General features: G+C 44.3%; 1 protein-coding gene across 1 annotated transcript in view; it reads left to right on the top strand.

The window, feature by feature from the left end:
• SCD5 (stearoyl-CoA desaturase 5) overlaps positions 1–23,934 on the top strand; it is a 156,025-nt gene that overhangs the window by 75,348 nt on the left and 56,743 nt on the right. Inside the window, exon 2 of the mRNA XM_080675269.1 lies at positions 18,536–18,666. Coding sequence (XP_080531395.1) covers positions 18,536–18,666 — 131 coding nt within the window. The remainder of the gene's footprint in view (positions 1–18,535; positions 18,667–23,934) is intronic.

The following is a 23,934-nucleotide window of genomic DNA, read 5'->3' on the forward strand; positions in this document are numbered from 1 at the left end:
TACTTGGGTATTTTTTCCCATCTTGTCTTCTAGCTCACTGATGCGGTCCTCTGCTTCTTCTAGTCTACTCTTGATGCTTTCTATTGAGTTCTTTACAGCAGCGATGTCATTTTTCATTTCTTCTTGGTCTTCTTCATTTCCTCTTGGTTCTTGCTCATATTGTCGAATTTGTCTTCCATTCTTTTCAGCCACCTTATGACCATTTCTCTGAATTCTTTTTCTGGAAGGTTGCTTGCCTCCATTTCGTTTACTTCCTTTTCTGGTGATGCCTGCTTTTCTTTCATATGTGGGCTGTGTCTTTGTCTCCCCATGGTCTCTCTTCTCTGGGTGTCTGGTTATGTAGTTCTCTCTCTCCTTATCCTAGGCGAAATCTGACCTTTCCGTGGTGGAGTGTAGAGCTCCTCTGAACCCGTGTGTTTGCGCCAATTGGGGAGCGTCGTTCTGGGGCTCGCAGCTGTTCCGTGGGTGCCGCAGTTGTGGATTCTCAGGCTTCCGATAAGCTCCACTTTCCGGTTCAAGATGGCACAGACTCCTTTGCCCGTGTACTCAGATGGCAGCTACTTCCTTTGCCCGTGTACTCAGTGGTTAGAACGTCGACCTGTGCACCAAAGGGTCGAGGGTTCAATTCCCAGTCAAGGGTACATACCTGGGTTGCAGGTTTGATCCCAGGCCCAGTCGGGACATGTGTGGAAAGTAACCCATCGATGTCTCTCTCTCTCTTTCTATCTCTCTTTCTCCCTCTCTCATTTTCCTCTCCCTCTTCCTTCCTCCCTTCCACTCTCTCTAAAAATTAATGGAAAAATATCCACGGGTGAGGATTAACAACATCAAATAAAGCAACTACTATCCAGTTCCTCCACTCACTATTCCTAATGCTGAGTTTCACCTCTTGGTTAAGTGCTGGATTCCTCCATTGTAAATTCTGTGTTCCCTTCACAGTTCGTAAGCAACTGGGGGGACGGGAGTGATGCTTTGACACCGTGGGGATTTCCTGCTTCCCAGCAATCTTTTGACCTGATGATTTTAGCATGTGTTGGTTTGCTTGGGCCGCGGTAACAATGCACCACAGCCTTCAGCAACCCAGCGTTTTTGTAGTTCAGTTTTAGAGACTAGAAGCCTGAAATCAAGGTGTCTGCAGGGATGGCTCCTTTTGGGGAAGGTTTTGTTCCAAGGCCTCTCTCCGTGGCTTGCAGATGGCTGTCTTTCTGTGTCATAATCTCCTCTAGGTGTGCCTGTGACAAAATTTCCTCTTCCTATGGGATTAGGACCTTCCTGTTAACTTCATTCTGTCTTCACATAAGATGACATTCTGGCCCTGACCGGTTTGGCTCAGTGGATAGTGTGTCGGTCTGCGAACTGAAGGGTTCCAGGTTCGATTCCAGTCAAGGGCATGTACCTTGGTTGCGGGCACATCCCCAGTACGGGGGTGTGCAGGAGGCAGCTGATCGATGTTTCTAACTCTCTATCCCTCTCCCTTCTTCTCTGTAAAAAATCAATAAAATATATTTTTAAAAAAAGATGACATTCTGCAGCACGGGGATTAGGACTTCAACATGTGGATTTTGGGGGACACAATTCAACCCATAACAACATCCATTTCTGACTCTTGCTATAACCCATTATTTATGGGGGTCTCGGGTTGGGTTCTCAGGGAAACGGATTCTGAGATGCAGATTTGTGTGCCAGTGTATCAGGGACCATGTTTGGTGACACCTGGGAGAGACTAAGAGCAGCAGGTTGGGCAGAGAGAGAAGTCGAACTGCAATACAGTTGTAACAAAGGCCTCAGCCTACACTGAAGGCAGCTCTGGAACGGGATGATCCTTCAGAGATGTTGCAAATTGAGGCAGAGGACCAGGCCTTTGTACCTCTTTATCAAATAAGCATTGGATGCAGGGTGCCCCAGGGAGGGGCAAAACCTTGGGCAGGGCAGCTTCCTTCCATGGAGAGCAATGCCTGGGGAGACTCAGATGTGAGCTGTTCGGTACCAACAGTGCCAGCAGTTGGGGAAATGAGTGAGTGGGTTCTAAAGGGAGGCTTGGGGCAGGTGTCTGGATGTCTAAGGATTACAGAAGGGTGATTTCCCCCCAAATCTACATTTATTAGCTGGCACTCTTACAAAAAAAAAAAAAAAAAAGCTTTCCCTCATCAACTGGAAATGAAAATGAATTATAGTTCTTTCTAAAAAAACAGGGTGGATGCACCATGGTTTTTTATCCACTTGTCTACTGATGGGCACTTGGGCTGTGTCCAAATCTCAGCTATTGTAAATAACGCTGCAATGAATACAGGGGTGCATACATTCTTTCTGATTGGTGTTTCGGTTTCCTTAGGACATATTCCTAGAAATGGGACCACTGGGTCAAATGGGAGTTCCATATTTAATTTTCTGAGGACTCCATACTGTTTTCCACAGTGGTTGCACCAGTCCACAGTCCCACCAACAGTGCACAACAGTTCCCTTTTCTCCACATCCTCAACAACACTTGTTTTGTTTTATTGATGATAGCCATTCTGACAAGTGTGAGGTGATAGCTCATTGTGGTTTTATTTTGGATTTCTCTGATGATTAGAGATGTTGAGCATCTTTTCATGTCGTTTGGCCTTCTATATGTCCTCTTTGGAGAAGTGTCTTTTCAAGTCCTCTGCCCAATTTTTAGTTGGATTTTTTTTTTTTTTCTGATGTTGAGTTTTATAAGTTCTTTATAAAAAGCTCTGGTACACAGTAGAATATTATTTGGCTGAAAAAAAAAAAAAAAAGAAGGACATCTTACCTTTTGTGATAGCATGGATGGGCCTGGATTGTATTATGCTAAGTGAAATAAGCCAGTCAGAGAAAGACAAGTACCATATGATCACTGACATGTGGAATCTGATGAACAAAAAACCTTTAATGAACAAACTAGAAACAGACTCATAGATACAGAGAACAGACCGACAGCTTCCAGAGGGGAGGGGGGTCGGGGGACTGGGTGAAAAAGGTGAAAGGATTAAGCAGGAAAAAAACAACAAACTAAACTGATAGACACAGACAATAGTATAGCAATGGCGATTGATTACCAGAGGGAAAGTGGGGAGGGGGGGGTGTGTTGGAGGGGAAAGGGGATAAAGAGTGATGAAAGGAGACTTGACTTGGGGTGGTGAACACACAATACAATATACCAGTGATTTTCATCCTTTTTCATCTCATGGCACACATAAACTAACTACTAAAATTCTGCGGTACACGAAAAATATATTTTTTGCTCATCTGACAAAAAATGGGCATGTTTTTGGTTCATTCACACCAGAAGGCTATCATGCATTGGCTGTTGTCATTTTTTTATTTGATAATCTAAGGCAGCCTTGGGCAAACTACGGCCCGCGGGCCGGATCTGGCTGTTCTATCTGGTTCTCTTGCTCTCCCCTCCGCTCCTTTACTTTGAATTTATATTAGTTCACACAAACACTCCATCCATGCTTTTGTTCCGGCCCTCCGGTCCAGTTTAAGAACCCATTGTGGCCCTCGAGTCAAAAAGTTTGCCCACCCCTGAAAGGGAAAAGAGGTCAGTGCTCCCTGACTAAATAGTCAGTATGCTTTAAAATTTCTTGCAGCACACCAGTTGAAAATCACTGCACTATGCAGATGATGTATTATAGAATCATACACCTGAAACCTATATAATTTTATTAACCAATGTCACCCCAAATAAATTTAATTAAAAAAAAAGACAGGGTGAATGCTTAAATCTTTTCCATTGACCAATTTTCCAGTTAAGGAGTTGATATCATTCAACTGTTCTCAGGGTCACATATACTTTTGCTATTGAGGGCCTTTTCCACCATAAAAAAAAAAAATAAATTATATTTTACAGCTGTGTTGGTATAAATGTAACCTAGGCTGGATTTATTATTATCTATTTATCATAATATTCATTTGCTTTTCATCTGAAGATAACATACTGTGGTCTCTCGGTGCTGTGTCTCCTGTGCCTGTGCCATTTGCTCCAGATCAGGAGTCCAGCAGGTAGTAAACGAACAGGGTTGATTCCGAGTGTGTGTGTGTGTGTGTAGGGGGTGAATGGGATGACCATCTAAAGGAAAGGGACATTTAGGTCCATTAGAAAATTTCCATGTAGGAAAGTGAGGTGGCCAGGTGTTGCCAGATGTTTTCACTTTTTCAGGAGAAACCAGAAATAGAGATTTTAAAATTTGAAATCATCTAATATTTGGCTCAGTTTTTAGAAAACCTGTGAGCTAAGGGAAACCAAGATGGCGGCATAAGGTATACACCTGTACGTGCTGCCTCTCACAACCACACCAAAACTACAACTAAAAGACAAAACGACTTTCATCCAGAACCACGGGAAAGTGGGCTGAGTAGAAGTTCTACAACTAGAAGGAAAGAAAAAAGTGCATTGAAACTGGGTAGGAGGTTCAGAGGCTTGGAAGAGCAGAGGTACGGAGGCACACGAATCGGGCTGACAACTGGGTGTGCTTTTTTTTTTTCAATTGGAAGGGAGATACAAGCTCCTGACTGCTCTGAACTCCAGTTTCCGGCAAGACTCTGGGGACCCAAACTCCTATGGAGAGAAACTGGATTGTCTGGCATTGGATCGGAAAGCAAGGGTGGCTTTCTTGCAGAGGTGCTTGCAGGGATCATTATTACTGCGTGGGGGTGTGGGACACAGGGACGCAAAGACACGGAGACATGGAGACGCAGAGACGGCTGACTGGCAGCCATTGCTGTTTGCTCGGCCCTGGTGATTCCCTGAGAACCCACCCTACCCAATTTATAAACCCACCCAAGCTGTGCACAGCGGCTTTTGCGTATGAATGGCCTATCCTTTCGCAGCCTAACCTAACAAACTGCAGCTGGGTCAGAGAACTCCAAAACTTCCAAACCCCAAACAAAGAGGAGGAATCTGCAGATCTCGCTGTAGCTCCTGCTTGGGGGCCTCAGGCAATAGCTGACTTTGCACCTCCTTGGAGATCCAGGAGCCAGTCAGTGTACCTAGTGATAAGTGTGAGATGATACCAGATTCCAACTCCTCACATCTATAAGCAACACACTCAAGAGGCAGACTCAGTGAGCACCAAAGCCCCACTGAAGCAAGTCCTGCCCCATAAGCGTGTCTCCAACACAGCAGTTCTTTCATTATAGACACAGTGGGTCCTCACAGCCAACTGGCCTGGAGGTCAATTCCTCCCAGTGATACCAACAGCAATCAAGGCTTAACTACAACAAGACTGTGAACACAGCCCACAAAGGGGTGCACCAAGAGTGTCCACCTCAGGTGATTGGGGAGGCTGAGCCACTGGGCCCTATAGGACACCTACCACACAAAGCCACTCCATCAACACAGGGAAGCAGCCAAAAATGCAGAGACAAAGAAACATGTCACGAATGAAAGAAATGGAGGAAAGCAAACTACTGAATATAGAGTTCAAAACCACAGTTAAAAGGTTACTCAAGAATCTTCTAGACACCTCTGAGAAACTTAGTGAGACCTCCAAGGAACTTAGTGAGACCTTCAAGGATCTAAATGAGAATGCCAAAAAAAAATGGAAAAGGACCAGTCAGAAATTAAGCATACACTGTCTGAAATAAAGAATAATATACAGAAATTTAACTGTAGATCAAAGGACCCCAAGAATCAAATCAAAGATTTGGAATATGAGGAAGCAAAAAATACCCAACCAGAAAAGCAAAAAGAAAAAAGAATCCAAAAATATGAAGATAGTGTAAGGAGCCTCTGGGACAACTTTAAGCATACCAACATCAGAATTATGGGGGTGCCAGAACAAGAGAGAGAGCAAGATATTGAAAACCTATTAGAAGAAATAATGACTGAAAACTTCCCCTACCTGGTGAAAGAAATAGACTTACAAGTCCAGGAAGTGCAGAGAACCCCAAACAAGAGGAATCCAAAGAGGACCACACCAAGACACATCATAATTAAAATGCCAAGGGCAAAAGACAAAGAATATTAAAAGCAGCAAGAGAAAAACAGTTAGTTACCGAGTACCCATATGACTGTCAGCTGATTTCTCAACAGAAACTATGCAGGCCAGAAGGGAGTGGCAAGAAATATTCAAAGTGATGAATAGCAAGAACCTACAACCAAGATCACTCTACCCAGCAGAGCTATCATTTAGAATTGAAGGTCAGATAAAGAGCTTCACAGATAAGAAAAAGCTAAAGGAGTTCATCACCACCAAACCAGGATTATATGAAATGCTAAAGGGTATTCTTTAAGAAGAGGAAGAAGAAGAAAAAGGTAAAGATAAAAATTATGAACAACAAATACATATCTATCAACAAGTGAATCTAAAAATCAAGTGAATAAAAAATCTGATGAACAGAATAAACTGGTGAATATAATAGAATCAGGGACATAGAATGGGAGTGGACTGACAATTCTCAGGGGGAAGGGGGCGTGAGGGGTGTGGGAAGAGATTGGACAAAAATCTTACACCTATGGATGAGGCCAGTGGTGGGGGGTAAAGGCATGGGGTGGTGGGGGGGACTGGGTGGAGGGGATCTATGGGGGAAAAAAGAGGAACAATTGTAATAATCTGAACAATAAAGATTTATTTAAAAAAAACAAAACACAAAACGACAACCTGTGAGCCAATTACAGCCTGAGGGCTGCCAGTCTGAGGAGCTGGAGGCCGTGAGGATCCTCGGGGAGGACTGCGGACCATTTCCGTACTCCAGTACCTTGCAGAAAGCCTGGCCCCTGGAATGTGCTCGCACATACTTGCTGAGGAATGAATGAATGAATAACAACATTTTACTAAGGCAACTTATTAAAATTAGGTTTGATTTTAATAATCAAAACCAATGAAGACCAGAAAACTAGGTACCGGATTGTGCTGCAAAGAAAACAAAACTGCCTTGGGCTTTTCACAGCAACTTAGAGACGTGGCAGGAATAAAAATGTGTGATGGAAACCCTTGAAGCCGTTTGTGAACTAGGTCAGGCTGCCTCAGCATGCTTTCATTAATCAGAGACTCAAAGGGAGTTTTGTGATAGAATGCAGTATTATTATATTTTTGACTTTTTTTTAAAAATTTAAGGCAGAAACATTATTGTGGTGGGAAAAACCCACCACAATCTTGCAAAGACTGTGTTTTGTCATTTTTTCCTTAGGGGGAACCAAATATTCCTCACTGGCGAACATTTTTCATCTCTACAGTGTTCTTGGTTGCTAGATGGCAGAAGTTTGGTCAGAATCCACTGAGTTCATGTTGAGGCCCAGGTAGGACCCTGTCTGGTCAGACGAGAGGGGGAGGAGGGTAAGAAGAGTATTGAAGAGAAATGGGGATGGAGGGAAAGCAGGGCCTCCTAGAGGCTTTCTCTCAAATTTTCACTGTGATCCCCAGCTCTTTTGTCTCAGACATAAAAGCAACAGCGGTGCCTTGGGCTTTTCCTTAAGATGAGCCTTCAGGGCTCAGCGCTCAGCCCTCTGAGCATCTGGGTATCTCGACCCAGTCTTCATGTTTCACTGCTGCTGGGGTGCCTGCTGACTCCGCGTAAACCTCTGGGTCCTGCACTTCAGCCACTAGCTGTCTTAATTCCATAGAGAAATTGCTCGTTGGCGAGGGGAGAGGGGGCGGGAGGGGGGGCGGAGAATGATGACACCACTCGTAATTACCCAGATATTTCAGATGATGATGCTAGAACTTACTTTTTTTTTTCTCCCATTTCCCCCAAACTGACCAATTTAGGTGCTGTTTTTAATTGTAGCCTACTTTCAGAGGGACCAACATTTTTTATATTATAATTTGCCATTTATGGTCACTAATGAGCACATAGCTATTACAGTATAAAATATATGTGCACACACATCTTTCTTTTACACACACACACACACACACACTTGTTGCCCAAGAGAAAAATCAAAACTGAATAGTTAATGGAAAAAGCAACTTAGCATACCCATAGTGCAGTAAATTATTATCTTTGTACTCAATTATGCCTAATTCTAATTTTGATCATTGTGTTTTGGTTTTGATTGTTTGAGAGAAAAGAGATGGATGATGGAGGTTATCTTGAATCATAGCCTCTGAGAATGTTTGCTCTTCCCAAATTCACCTCAGAGAACCTGGGAGGGCTAGGGTGCAAGGTAAGGAAAAGAGTCATTGTTTAGACCTGGGTTGCCTAGTGATCAGAATAATGAAGTTTTCAGAAATGTTTATTGAGATATCAGTATTTGCTAAATATCTTATGTACATTTTCATTTGTCTTACAACAACTGTTTGAGATTTACTTGTTTCACAGAAAAATTAGATTAAGAAAGAGTAGAATGCCCCCCCACCCCCACCAGCTAGGAAATGGCAGGTGGGCAATGGCAGGTACCTTGTGCACCCACCACTTGTCTGTATAAGGAGCCTGCATTCTGATTTTTTTTTTTTTTGCATTTTTAAAAATATATTTTTATTGATTTCAGAGAGGAAGGAAGAGGGAGAGAGAGATAGAAACATCCACGATGAGAGAGAATCATGGATTGGCTGCCTCCTGCAAGTCCCCCACTGGGGATCCAGCCCACAACCCAGGCATGTGCCCTTGACTGGAATTGAACCTGGGACCCTTCAGTTCGCAGGCCAGTGCTCTACCCACTGAGCCAAACCAGCCAGGGCATTTTTTTGCATTTTTAATAAATAAAATGTTAAGTGATTGGCAGCTCCATATATATGGCTCTTGTTACACGTGTGGCCACTCTGAGTAGATGACAGAACAGTGTTAGTCTACAGCATTTTATTTTTTAAAAAAGTTTTTATTCATTTTAGAGAGAGAGGAAGGAAGAGGGAGAGAGAAACATTGATGTGAGAGAGAGACATTAATCGGCTGCCTCCCGCAAGTACCCCGACTGGGGATTGAGCCCGCAACCTGGGCATGTGCCCTGACCAGGAATCGAACCAGCAACCTTTCCATGCATGGGACAACGCTCAGCCAACTGAGCCACACTGGCCAGGGTGCCTTCTTTTTTGTTTGAATTACAAATAGTGTGGTGCAATAGCAGAGCAGTAACAAGTTATGTATAATTTTGTGTTTCTTAGTGATCTGCTATGACTTTCATTCTAATTGTCATAGAAGCTGTAAGTCAACCAGGAAAAGTAGCATTTACCCAGGACTTCAGAGCAAGCTAAGTGGACCTAACTGAAGGCAGAAAGGATGCTTGAGGAAGAGAGGCAGTGCATGTCAAATGCAAGAAATGTATATGCTCTCTCTTGTTCCTTTTCTGCTGAATCTTCCTGGACGATGTGGGCAGTTGCTTAAAGATTCACACCGTGGGAGCAGAGACCATGTCTTCCTGCAGCCCATGTGCAGCACGGTGGAAGGTGGTTTAGCAGGAGGAGATGGGGCTCGCACAGCAGGGCTGTTGGTGATTGTAAGCACAGTAGAATTTAGGCTTTACTGGTAAAGAGAAGCCCTGTGCTTCTCAGCTTGCAGTCTCCAAGACCCTGGGAAAATGTTCTGTTTTCAAGAGAATTGTTGAAATAGTACCTAGGAGAAAGTTGCCTCAGAATCTCAAACTTTATACCCAAGCCTTTATTTTATTTTTAAATATTTTAAAAAATTGATTTCAGAGTGGAAGGGAGAGGAAGAGAAAGAGAGATAGAAACATCAATGTTGAGAGAGAATCATTGAGTGACTGCCTCCTGCACGCCCTACACTGGGGATCGAGCCTGAAACCTGGGCATGTGCCTTGATCAGGAATTGAACTGTGACCTCCTGTTCATATGTCAATGTTCAACCACTGAGCCACGCCGGCCAGGCTACACCCAAACCTTTAAAGGGAAGATGCAAGGTCTAACTGAAATTCTTTAAAACACTACTTCATGAGATGAGTGGCCGTAAGGGTCTTACCCTGCCACGGGCAGCCCCTTATCAGGCCTTCTCTCTCCGAGGTGGCTGGTCAGCTGAGCACGCTGGGACCCTGGACCTGCAGCAGCAGCACCGCCTGGGAACTTGTTAGGATCAAAACTCATGGGCCGCTCCCAGTCCTTTGTTTCAATGTGTTTATGAAATAATTTTAGAGATAAATTATCCCTACAGCTCCCCATGAAACCAGAAAGGTGTGAAGAAGCAAGCACCGGTGCAGTCACACCAGGAGAACGAACAGGGAAGCTCTCAAGAAGAACTTTCCTGAGAAATTAGAGCAGGATTCTCTACTGCAGCACTACTGAGGTTTGGATCATGATAATTCTTTGCTGTAGAATTGGCACTGTGCATTGTAGGATGCTCAGCAGCATCGCTGGCCTTTACCCACTAGATGCTAGTAGCAACCTTCAAGTTTTGGTTTGTGATAATTGACACGTCTGAAGACTTTGCTAAAAGTCCCCGGAAGGGAGAAGGAGGCAAAGTCACCCACGCCTTGGAGAGCCCCGGGCTTAGAGTGATGCAAGCGCGCACGCCTTCAGAGGAGGTTATCGGGAGGGACGTTTTACAAAGGCAGTGGGGCGGCATTCATAACCGGATAATAATAGGTGCCAGTGCTCACTGCTCACCAGGCATGGCTTATGTTTTGCCTACTTCTTTTAATCTTTACAACAAACCTATGCGTGTTGTAAAGCAAGAACTGTTTCCCCCAGTTTATGGACGAAGAAACCAAGGTTTAGAGATTAAGTCGCCCTGAGAAGTGATATGCCAGGGGTTCAATCCCAGGTCCTTTTTACTATTATGTTATATTGCCAGTCATATACCTGTATGGATGTACGTATCTCTATCTATGGGTCTGTTGGCCTGTCCCTATCTATCTTCCAAATCTGGGAAGGACTGGAGAGGGCCAGAACCAAACTGTGACTTCAAAACATTTGAGCTGGTACAAAAAGCAGGTACCCAAACAAGGTGTCTTCTGCCATTGCAGCCGCCCTTTCCTTCCTTCCCTGTGCCCAGGAGCCTTCTGTCTCTGCCTGCTCCCCCACCTCTCCCCTCCCCTCAGTGGAAGACAGTTCTGTGTGCTTACCGTGTCCTCTCAGCAGGTTTAATGGCCAGAGCTCCGCTGCACACCCGCCAGGCTCCTGGATATCAAAGGCTCTGCTCTTCAGGGCCTGGAGGGCAGCTCGCATCATCAAAGGGAGCTGCTGGGAAAGCAGTGCTGACTGGACCCAGACTTCACAGGAAAGGACATCCCCATCTCTTCTGATCCCGAGCCCGCGGGTGCCAAGAGCTCCGAGAGATTGGTGTCTGGGTGGCTTTGTTAGCGCAGGTAGTGGAAGTGGGGTTCTTGTGGTGCCACAAGGAGAACATTACAGGAGATCCACGTGTGGGAGATGGTGGCGTGGTAAGATTTATTTGTGGCACCGGATGCAAAATCAAAGGAGTGCCCCTGGGTTTGTAAAGTCTCATCTCCTTCTTCCCACCGTGAAAAAGTCCACTCTTGCCTTCATCAGACCCAGAAATAGGGCCAGTGTCCGGAGATTCCGTGCCATATTAAAGCTTAGCCCTTTGGTGCCCACACAATCTGCCATGGGCCCAAGGCGGCTGCTAGACCCGCATGGTTGCTATGAAGAGTATCTCAAATCTTCCCGTTCTTGCACTAGCCTTGCCTACTCTGGCCAATGACCTGTTCCCTGGTGTGACTAATAGACAAGTACCTTTCCTCTGTCACCCAGACTTTACTGGGCTTGAGTCTATTCTGCCCCTGTCCAGTCCCTTCCTGTGGCTACCTGGGGAGTGTTAACCTGCAGTTTCGTGGCAAAGCAGCACAAATGGCATGCCTATACTATTTGGCCTTCCCTTGGCTCCTTTCCAGTTATTCATAACTGGGTTAAATTACAACGGTATCATTTTGGGCCTCAGTTATCTTCAGCTGAAAATAATCTGCATGCCAGCGTGGCACATCCTGGGGAGACTCCTTCCGAAGCCCCACAGTGGAATTGGTGGGTCATATGGTAATTCTATATTTAACTTTTGTGTAACCACCAAACTTTACCATGGTGGCTGCATTATTCTACACTCCCACCAGCAGTGCACAAGCGTTCCAATTTCTCCACATCCTCACCAACACTTGTTATTTTCTGTTTGTTGCATTATAGTAGCTGTCTTAGTGGCTGTGAGGTGGTCAGATACAGGCTTTTTATCAGATTTTCTTCCCCAGTCCAGGCTTTGCATCTGTGGGTCCTTATGCCTGCATCTTGCCTCCTCCTCATCCTTTAGGGATTAGCTTAATTCTCACTTCCTCTGCAAAGTCTTCTCTGTGCCTGCAAACTAAATTATCGCCCTTTTAATCTCTCATATCATTCTGTTCATTTCCTCCACAGCACTTGCCTTACTTTGCATTTATATAGTAAGTAATTTACTTTTCAAACTCGTGCTGGAAAAGGAAGGGGCGGTGTTTGTGGGGTCCCCTTGTGAAGCTAGTTCTGAGCTCAGTGCCCCATCCATAATAGGAGCTCAGTAAACGGTCTCAAGAGGCCTTCCTTGGCTTGCCTGGTGCTCATGTTTATGACAAGCTGAGGCTGAACTGAATGCAGAATGATGGTGAGGGTGTTATGATAAGCAAACTTGCCAGCTGGTAATGGCTAAATACAAAACAGGGGTTTGACCTTCAGTTTGTGTTTTGAGCTGACTGGAAGGACATGATGCATTGAAGTTCCTTCCATTAGAATTAAGGTAGCCTCTAGGGGGTCCCATGGCCAGCAGGGTGTTCAGAGTATGTGCTCTTCCTATCTTAGATTCACTTTCTGTCTAGTTTTCTTCGTCAGTAAAATGGAGATCATATTACCTACCCCCTACAGGTGAGATGAGTACAGTATTCAAGGACTTACTATGCATAAAGTGCTTAGAACAAACAGGGTCTGGCACATAGAAAGCTCTCAGTCAACAGTAGCTATTAATTTTCACTCTGATTCTAGAGAGACAAAGATAATAAACAAGGGTTAAAGAGCTCCGCCAATTGCTTCCTTTGTCTAGTTCTCAGGGATGGGTCTTGAAGGGGACTGACCATCTCTCTCTCTCTGATCAGGTCCAGAATTAAGAGAGTTTTAATTTTTGGTTCTTAGCTTTTTGGCAGTCCTTAGCATTTCTCTAGGAGTGTTCTTTGGTTGTGTGGTCCAGAGGGGGTCACTACAATCACTCTCTGAACATTGTCCCAATAGGGACTCAGGATATATGGGAGGTTCTGCTTTCCCCTGTGGAAGCCAAAGGGGCTGTGGATTCTCCTTCTGTTGCTGGCAGCTAGAGCTTGGGTTTGTGATCCAATCATTGGCATTTAGATGTTTCTGCTTTGGAACCTTGGGTCTTGATAGATTCAGACGTAGGCATAAGGCCAAACAGAGACTCTTCTTGGCAGCTGTGGAAGATGAAAAGATCCATGGTATAACATTTGTATCCAGTGACCCCAAGAGTCCAGGGGTGATGATGATGCCTATGGTGGCATCCTAGGCAAATGGTTGATTTTTGTTTTGTTTTGTGACATGTCTATTTTATTTTACACAGAGAAATTATGCAAAATAATAAAATCTAATAGGAATACAGTAATTTTTAAAAATATATTTTTCTTGATTTCAGAGAAGAAGGGGGAGAGCAAGCGAGAGAGAGAGAGAGAGAGAGAGAGAGAGAGAGAGAGAGAAACATCAATGATGAGAGAGAATTATTGATCAGCTACCTCCTGCACACCCCTGCTGGGGATCAAGCCTGCATGTGCCCTGACTGGTTTGAACCGTGACCTCCTGGTCAACCACCAAGGTCAAACTCCTGTTTTGCCTTTACCAGGTGGTTGAGGTTGACACTCAACCACCAAGCCACAATGGCTGGGCAGAATTCAGTAATTTTTAAATAACTGACTTATAGAGCTATAACTTATACCATACAACCAATCTATTTGAAGTGTACAATTCATTGGTTTTTAGTATACTCACATAATTGTGCAATCATTACCAAAATCAAGTATAGAACATTTTTATTACTCTTTACTCCCAAAACCCTGTATCCATTAGCAGTCATTTCCCCCCCGCCCCGTACAACTCCCCCCCCGCCGCCCCCCCCCCCCCCGCCCATTCCAGGCAACACAAATCTACTTTTTGCTCCTATAGATGGCAAATTGTTCCTAAACTAGGACTTGCCTTGGGAGAAGATTCCTATTTTAGGATTGCATTAGTTACCTATTGCTACAGAACAAACTACTCCAAAATTAGCAGCTTAAAACAACATACATTTATTTTCTCACAGTTTTTATGGAGTAGGAGTTCAGGTGCAGCTGAGCTGGGTCCTCTGCTTCAGGATCTCTCATGAGGCATCATGTGTTGGTCAAGGTTCTTACCTGAAGGTTCAATTGGGGAAGGATCTGCTTTCACTCTCACTTACCTTGTTGCTGGCAGGACTCGGCTCCTTAAAGACTGTTGGACCGAGGGCCTCATTTCCTTGCTGGCTGCTGAGTGGAGGCCACCCTCAGCTCCTTAACCAACGTGAGAATTTGCTAGCAAAATCATTGACTTATGATGGGGTTATGACCTGATAAATTCTTCATAAGTTGAAAATATTGTAAGTTAAAAATAAATATAATACACTTAACCTACTGAACATCATAGCTTAGCCTAGCCTACCTTAAATGTGCTCAGAGAACTTATATTAGCCTGAAGTTGGGCAAATATTCTGAGTTTCATCTAAAGAGTAATTGCCTTTCTCTTCTTCTCACCAGAAGCAGGAGACACAGATAGGCATCGTGTACACTTAATGGGATACAAAAACGAAAACAAAATCCAAAAACTGCTGGCAACGCTATATTGGTGTTTTATCCTTGTGATCATGGGGCTGGCTGGGAGCTGCGACTCACTGTCACTGCCCAGCACCACGAGAGAGTATTGTTCTGTATATCACTAGTCCAAGAAAAGATCAAAATTCAAAATTTGAAGTACAGTTTCTACTGAATGCATATTGATTTGCACCATCATAAAGTCTAAAAATTATTAAGTAGAACCATCATCAGTCAGAGACCATCTGTACTTGCCCTCTATTCTGCAATTTTGTGAATCTGGTTTCTATTGATCTAGCTCCTTTATCTGTGAGCTATTAGCACTGCTAATTACTCCTTTTTTTCAAAGTTGTGTCTGAATACTTTACTACCCCAGAGCCAGCTAGCTAGCATCCATCAAAAACTAGTTTAGATGTTAATCTCCACAAAGATCATAGAAGAGAGGTTAGGAACCTCTCAAATTAGCCTTATCAAAATTGCTAATGGAACAGCCCATAAATTCTCATATCTAACCCAAGGTTTTTGTAGTTTATCCTCATTTTGGCTATGACTATAACGTTGCATGTGTTCTTCCTTAGAGGTTCTGCAGAATTTTAGTATTAGACATCCAGTGCCAACTAGCTTAAATAAGAAAAGGGAATTTGTTGTCTCACATAACGAGGAGAACTACTGGGGAGGCTCACAGGATCAAAAGAACTATAGAGCTCCAGGGCCTGCAACCAGTGGCTTCGTTCAGGCTCTCTCTGACACTTTTGTTGACATCTCATCATCTTTGTGTCTCTCTTTCTTGGACTCATTCTGTACGATTGCAGTCTTGCCTTCATATGTGACTTTTAGTTTTTCAGCCAGAAGAGAAAGAAGGGTTGGGTCAGGTCTTTAGTCCCAATGCCAGGAAGATGGGATACTATGCTAGGCCAGGCCTGGGCCATATGGCCGTATTCCCGTTGTCAGAAGAAGGACCACGAAAAACTACTGCTCAGTTCAGGCTCTGGCTCAAGCCCATTGTCAGTGCCCCCTACCCCAGGCATAGACAGACCAACCTTGTAAGTGATCCTTGAAATATTCAAAATCCCCAAAAAGGAGAAGACAGTGCCATAGACTATGGTAAGGCCCTGCCTGGGAACTGGCTTGGGGGAATTCTGTTTTGGGTTTTCACGGAGTCTTAGAATTCATTTCATTGCACCCAAGGTCCACTGTCTTACCTACAAGTAAAATAGTCACACTGAATTTTTCCAGTATTGCTTGTACTTTCTCCCTAACTACTTGACAGTTGAAAAAAAAATTATTGATGGGGATGTGAAGGCCAGGGATGAATGGAAAATAGCTGCCGGGGGCGGGGGGTGGGGTGAGGGCATGTGCCTGGGGGTAGGGGAGGTGGTGGGGAAGGGGGAGGTCAATGGGGGGAAAAAAAGGAGACATATGTACTACTATTTGTAATACTTTAAACAATAAAGGAAAGAAAATAGCTGCCCATTTCATGGACTTATGACCAAGATTAAACTACATTAACAAAAGAGGCCAGAGCCTGGCCAGCATGGCTCAGTTGTTGAGTGTCGACTTATGAACCAGGAGGTCACCGTTCGATTCCTGGTCAGGCACATGCCTGGATTGCGGGCTCAATCCCCAGTGGGGGGCGTGCAGGAGGCAGCCGATCAATGATTCTCTCTCATCATTGATGTTTCTTTCTCTCTCTCTTCTTCTCCCTTCTTCTTGTATAGTTATAAAGCACCTCTATTATTGGAAATTTTTTCCAACATAAAATATTTTAAAAAGAGGCCAGAACTTTTTATTTACTATTACTCTTTGTGATTTATGGGCATATTGTTGATTTTTGTTTTTAACCTTTCAAGTAAGGAATATTTGACAAGTTTATGAAATCCACATGTATTCAGAGACTCATTAATCTTAGTGCCAGGGGTAAGGCTTATTTTTAGACCCATGGGATCTTGGATCTTGATCTTGGATTGAGATCAAGATCAGTCAGACTTGACTTTTAGAAGAAGTAATGTTGTGCTCCCTTTAAATATGTATAAAGACACTGAAATAATCCTAGTAATTCTTTTAAGGAAGTACTACAGTGGGGGTCTAGGACCATTCACAGTTGTTTGGGGATGTACTCACAGCTGATCACTTGTTCTTTGGTGGTTCTTTATGGAGGGCCCTGACTGTGCTAAGTGCTAGAAGCAATTGTGTAGGGTAATATGCTTGATTCTACCTACTTAGAGCCTGGTTTAGGGTTTTGCCCAAGTAAGGAAACAGCTCACTTCAAATTTGGATTGGGATCCAGTATTAAGGATGGCAGTGCAGAGAAGTGAAGATAAAACCTACTTGATATCTTCCAGAAGCAAAGGGGCATGTAGAGGGTGGGAACTTGGTTCTTGGATCAGACAGACTTGGGTTTGACTCTTAGCAAAGACACCCCCTAGCTTTGTGACATTGGGAAATTAGTTCACTTCTTTAAGCCTCTGTTTTCTCATCTGTAAAATGGGGCTGATAATAATACAAACCCAAAGGGATTGTTTGATATGTTTTAATAAGATAATCCAAGGAAGACATTTAGCATTGTATGGGCACATTGCTTGAAAATCACTATGATAATTGTAATAACCTTAGGAATCATGTTTTTTGGTCCCTGTGTGCCCTCTTTCCATCATGCACTTACGACCTCTCCCAAGTCTCCATACACAGAGCAAACCACCACTACCTCCTGGGGCGGGGGGCATGAGGTCTTCAGCAGAGACTTTAGAACCAGGGTGACTTGGGTTTACATGCAGGATTCAACTCTCAGAGATCCAGTTCCTCAACTGCAAAGTGAGACAGTAACACAGGTTGGGACGGTTAGAGATAATAATGAGCTCCACTATAGGTTGGCTTTTTAAAAATTCCTTATCTGGCCATCTTTGTGAGCCGAGGCCATGGTGGCAGTTTAAGTGAGGATCTCTAGACGACAAATCTTAGCTGCCCCTGATGTCAGTGTTTTCCTGCTAGCCCTGAACCAGGTTTCATTGCTTTTATTTCTGGCCTGCTTGCTTTCCTTCAAACCAAGGTCATTGGAGCCATGATAATGGGCACTGACACTTGGAAATATGCTCTTCAGATAACTCATCCTGGCATTGTAAGGTGCGAGGCGCAGGAAACAGGAGTCGGAGACCAAGGCATGTTAAAAGAGGAGGTTTATTCCACACTAACGAGCGTGATTCATTATGAAGGAGGGTAGAAAGACCAGGATTAGAGGAGGGGGAGGAGGAGAAGGAGGGACCCAGCTGAGCTGACTGGCAGACTGGGAGAGCAGCAACACGTGCAGCAGCGGTGAACATGCCTTTTGAGGGGAGGAACAGGAAGGGGTTGGGCCCAGGGCACTCGGCAAGCGCTGATTGGTGGTTGAATGTGTCAGGGATGTCCTGCAGACTGGTTACGTCATAACTCCGCCCACCAGTTGGGGGAAGGGACGATCTATCAGGCATGATTGCCAATTAAGAGGCAACATAGAGCTCAATCTCAGCCCCACCAAGGGTGGATGTGTAAGACTGAACTACAAATGCACACTAATATGGTTGTGATTTTGCATCAAGACTGGCAAGAGACATTAGCAAATAAAAAATTTGTTTGAGATAGAAAAAATGATGTTCAAAGGTCAAAGTTTCTTAAGGAAGGTTCTCTTCGCTTCTGTCTGGTACTGGAAAGCTACAAATTAACAAAATGTCTGCGTTTTCCCAAGTTATTCATTCTTCGCATCGCAGATTCTTCCCCTGACACCACTGCACATGAGTCCCCATTCAGGAGAAGAAAAGCATGGGGAGGTTTAAAAGCTCTGTGCCGTCTGCTGACATTCTCCCTGCTTGTGCCTTGCAGCCTACTTCTGCTTCCTCCTGACTGCTCTGGGTGTGACAGCCGGTGCCCATCGCTTGTGGAGCCACAGGTCCTACAAGGCCAAGCTGCCTCTGAGAATATTTCTGGCTGCCGCCAACTCCATGGCTTTCCAGGTAGGGATGGAGTGCACATTCCTCCACACACATTCTAGACTCAGTGCTCTGGCCCCAATCCCTCCCTGCCTCTCCCAAGTTTTATCTCCTTGGAGCTTTACATACTGTAAAATGTCACCTGGGGACTTCATGGCTCAAGACATGCTGAACCACAGAGGAGGAAGGAGATACCGCCCTCCAGAGTCCAAGCCCTCCATATGCCCTGAAACCCTCTATTTTTGTCCAGCTCGAATGAGAGCCAAGTTCCGTGCTGAGTATGCTATGTACATATTACATTTGATCCTCCCAGTAACCCCATGCATTAGGTGTTGTGTGTTCTTGTTTTACAGATGAGGAAACTAAGGCTTAATGAAGTTAAAGAACGTATCTCAGAGGGAAGGTGGGGGAGGGTGGATGGGTGGGAAGTAATCAACCAAAGACCTTGTATGCATATATGCAGAGCCCATAGACACAGACAATAGGGTGCTAAAAGGCTGGGGTCGGGGGTGGGGCGCGGGGGCAGGCTGGAGAGGGTCAATGGGGGGAAAAAGGGGACATACTAGTATGTAATACTTTCAACAATAAAGAATTATTTAAAAAACCCAAAAAAACGTAGCCAAATTATATGATTAAAAAATGGAACATCTAGAGTAAGCAAATTCGGGTCTGATACAAAGCCATTACTCCTACAAAACATATTTTTGAGGTCACCCTCTAAGTTTGTAGTGGAAAGTCTATTCAATATGGAGTCAGAAGACTCAGGATTTGAGTCTGCTGGTTGTTAGTTGTGTATCACTTACTCATCTCCAGTTTCTTCATCTGTAAAAATATGAATGTGACTTTACTCCCAGAGCTGTTGTGAAACCATTGAAAATTTTAAGGAGCTATACAAATGTAAGAGAGTGTCACCACTGCGCTGGGATTGGACCACCGTTCTCAGGACTATTCCAGTCCTAGACTGTTTCCCACCGGCTGGGTCACTTTCTGAGCTGCTGGAAGCTTGGATTGATCATGGATCTCTGTTTTCCAATTCCTCATCTGATCCAGGCAGGGTGAGTGGGGACAACTTGTTTTCGAAGTCTGTGCCATATATGAGTGCAGGTGATTCCAGACCCATTGAATTTTTACCCATTGGGAAGAAATGGCAATTCCCAAAACTGCGTTAGGATCCAAGGAAGCAAGTGACCCAGAAGCCTCTTTGTGACTTCAGACATGCAAGTCGCATGGCCACCTCTGCAATGGGCCTCCCATCCCTATAAGACAGCCTGACCTTCAGCATTTCTCTGCGTTGCTCTTGTGTCTAAGAATTTGAATCCCTATTTCAGGCTTCCCTCCTACAGTTGGAGCATTCATAAAGCAGATAGGATCTAACACAATAGATCGCTTAGGGAGCACAATTCGTATTCTGAATACCTACTGGTTATAATTCAAGCACAGTCGGGAATTAGAACCACGGTTCTAGGGTAGCAGCTGTTGGGCACAAAGGAGTGGTCGGCAGCTTCTTGATTTTATGTTTTGTTCACCTCTGGCCTTGTGAACTGTGCTGCACTTTATTTTGACTTCAACCGTCTTAGTTCAGTGTTGTGCTTTTTTATCATAACAGTGAGTTATAATAATAATAATTTGAAAACTCATTGACTCAGGTCTTAGATGCTATTGAGGACTTAACTCAGTAATTTTCATTTATTTTTGTTTAAGCAGTTTATTATTTTTAGTCTCCAATTACACACTCGTATAGTTATAAAGCACCTCTATTATTGAATTTTTTCCCCAACATAAATAACTTGAAGTTGAGAGCCTAAACCTCTTTCCCACAGAAACTGTTTATAACTCAGTTTTTTAGAACCTAAGTTTCCTTAATAAAACATCCCATAATGGAACATCACACAGTGATTTTAAATTTACTTTGGGGAGAAAGTTCATTGTAAGCCCAGGTCCTGGAATAAATTCTCAGCTCTGCCATTTGCTACATGTGGCCTTTGTACAGGTCTCTGTTTCTTTAAATGCATAAGGGGCAGGGTAATAATACCTACCTCACAGAGTTGTTGGGATGATGGAATAATGAACAAAAAGTGCCCACATTATAGTAGCACTCAGAGAATATCCTCACCCCTCTTCTTTATTAGAATGGCACACCATCTCATTCATTTCTGTATTTTAGTGCCTATCAAATGGAAAACCCTCAATGATTGTTAAATGAATTAATAGTTTTAAAAAATATTTTTAGAAATCACCAAATTGGAATTATGCCTACATTTGTGGTGGATTTTTTTTTTCATTTGATAAATATTTATTGAGCACCTACTATGTGGCGGGCACTGAGCTAAGCCACAGTGGGCTTAATGATTAGCAAACACACAATCCTTGCCTTTATGAAGCCTTCTATCTAGTGGGATATTAGAATTTCCATAGTTTTCCAGTGGAAATGTCAGTGCTCCTTGGGTCTGGGGTTTTATAACAATGTCACTTAGACCTAAGTGAGAGGTGTTTATAAGATCAGTAAAGGGCCAGCTCCCATACAATGCATAACTGTATCAGAGGGAAAGAATACAGTCGATCCAAACCACTTAACCATAGGAACAGAACCACCTGGGAAAGTAAAAAAATGTGCTGTGATCTGCCAGTGTAGGGTATTGACCTATAGCCCTGACTTAGTGCAGAGTCATTGATTTAGTTTCCCTTTGATGTCCCCCTGGATTTTTAAAGATAGTTTCAAGGGTCCTCTTCTGCTTTCTTCCATCAGAATGGTCATGCCTTTGGCCAAAATGGACAAATGCCATGGTCATCTCTGAGGATCAGCAGGGCTTTCTAGATGCTACACACAAGATCTTGATCATCAAAAACAATCTTCTTAAATTTGGGACTTAGACATTTGAAATTCCCTTTTCTCTTTCTTTTGTACAGAATGTATGTACTGGGCAGGGGGCTCTAGTGAGAAAGGTGGGGGTACTTTTAGTCTGAAAAGATGTCTTTCTACTGTTGTCTTTGGGTTTTCCTAGAGACTTCTTCTTAAATAGAGATTAAGGCCTTCCGTCCTTTCATTTGAAATCCCGTTAACATACAGCAGCCCTGTTGGCATGGAGATAAGGGGAAGCCTTCTTTAGCTCTGTGTTTGGGTTTCAGTCACGGTGGTGAGCCTGAGTTGAGGATTTCCCTCCCCACAGGTCAGTCGGGCTTTGGTAAAACCCAGTTGATTGGGCTCTGGTAAAATAGTTTCTCTTGAAAACAGACCTCAATAAGGAAAATAGAGAGCTCTGTGCAGAGCTGACATTTCAAAGTGGTTACTCTTCTCCTTTTCCTGCTAGAAGAGCAAGGGAATTTTTCCAGCTATTCATGGTGAGAACCTGGTAGGGCCCCTGGAGGTAAAATTCATGAACGTGTGGAGCCCCTTAGGACTGAGCCCTCTAGCAGTTTTAAACTATCAAGCTTGTCCACAATAAGCCTCCAGTAATTCATCAATTACACTTTAAACGTAGGGGTCCTCAAACTATGGCCTGCGGGCCACATGCGGGCCACCGAGGACATTTATCCAGCCCACCAGGTGCTGCTGCCTGTCCTGCTTAGCAGCCGACTCGTCCCGGACCCGCAGTACGCATAGGAATTTGTTCATAGTTTTTTTTTTTAAATTATAGTCCGGCCCTCCAACGGTCTGAGGGACAGTGAACTGGCCCCCTGTTTAAAAAGTTTGAGGACCCCTGCAAAGTATTCCTACCCGTTCTGACTTTTGCTCCTGGGCCTCTGCTTCCCGTAAGCTGTGATTCTCTCTCTGTAGCTGCCTGTTTGTCTCTCTAGTTCTGGGGGCAGCAGTTTATCTGTGATCTCAATTCTTTGAAGGATCTAAGAAGAATTGTTGATTTAAAGTTTGTTTAGCTTTTTTTTTTTTTCTTGTTGCAAGGATAGGAATGACTACTTCCAACTCTCTGCACACCAGACCAGAAAGTGGACATTACAGCATGATTTGTGAATATGTCAACTAAATCACATGGTCATGGGCCATGAACTTGGGCGGGTATATAACAACAAAAACAGCAAGTTTTGAGTGCTAACCACATGCCAACATTTCATTAAGTACATTAGCCATCTGACAATACCCCTACAAAGTAGATACTGTTATTGTCCTCATTTGATAGGAGATAAAATGGAGAAAGAAAGAGGCCCTGTGACCTGACCAAGGACATACAGATTTGATGACAGAAGGCGGGGTTCAAGTGCAGATGGCTTGACTCCAGAGTTCACTTCTCACTGCTGCTCTAAGGCCTCTCCCAGGATCCAGGGGTACCTGTATCCTTTCATTTTGCAAATATACTGGGCTAAGCATTGTTCCCTGCAGTGGAGAACAAGACAGATGAAGTGCCTGTCCTCAGAACGTGTATCTTACAGTGGGAGAGAGAGCAAATAAATAAGTAAGTGGAAGAATAGGAAGAATTTCAGCACGGCATTGTGACAAAGAGTGACAGGGAGGCAGCTTCTTTAGAGAGGATGGTCCGAGAAGACCTCGCAGAGAAGGTGACATTAGAGCTGAGACCTGAGGGAGAGAATGGGTATGGGGAGAGCATTCTAGACAGAAGGAGGAGCCAGAGCAAAGTGGGAACAAGTATGGTGCGTCCATCGAAGAGAAGAATGGCCAGTATGGCTGGTTCACGTGAGCACAGGAGATGGTCTTAGAAGAGGTCAGAGAGGGGGGCCGGGGCCACCCCAGTGCTGGGCTCTGTTGGGCATAGCAAGGAGTTTGGTTATTGCTCTAAAAGCCATGGGAAAGCACTGCAAGATTTTAGGAGTGTGACACGGCCGAAGGCATTTCAATGGCACAAGGAGGACTCAGACCACGGTCATGAGAGCCCACAGACGTTTGTGCCAGATCAGGATCATAGACCAGCCCCCACGCTGGGTCTCTGTGGGTGTGCACACCGAGGAGGGAAACGTGGCGATGAGGCGAGGCTTTGGAGGACGGCTGGTGTTCGCAGCAGTGGGAGCAGGTGGTTAGGAGAACAAAACACTGGTCAGGACACTACTGCCGGCTGGAGAATCCTGAACCTTATGTGGCTCTCTGTGCAGGTTCTAACGCTCACTGCAGACATCCGGTTTCAGCATTTGCCGCCTTTCCTAAACACAAGCCTAAGCTTCGGATGCACAGTCTTCCTTGGGCACGTCCGAAACAGGCTTGCCTTCCTCTTCTCAGGCTGGGTGGATGTTGTCGGTTTCCTCCTCCCCTGTAAACAGGCAGCAGCAGAAGTGGTCCTGACCCCGAGGCCCCGAGAAGCCTTCCAGGGTGGTTCTGGAAGGTCGCTT

The sequence above is a fragment of the Plecotus auritus genome (genome assembly GCF_963455305.1).
Source record: "Plecotus auritus genome assembly, chromosome: 1".
In the NCBI taxonomy this organism is placed as follows: domain Eukaryota; kingdom Metazoa; phylum Chordata; class Mammalia; order Chiroptera; family Vespertilionidae; genus Plecotus; species Plecotus auritus.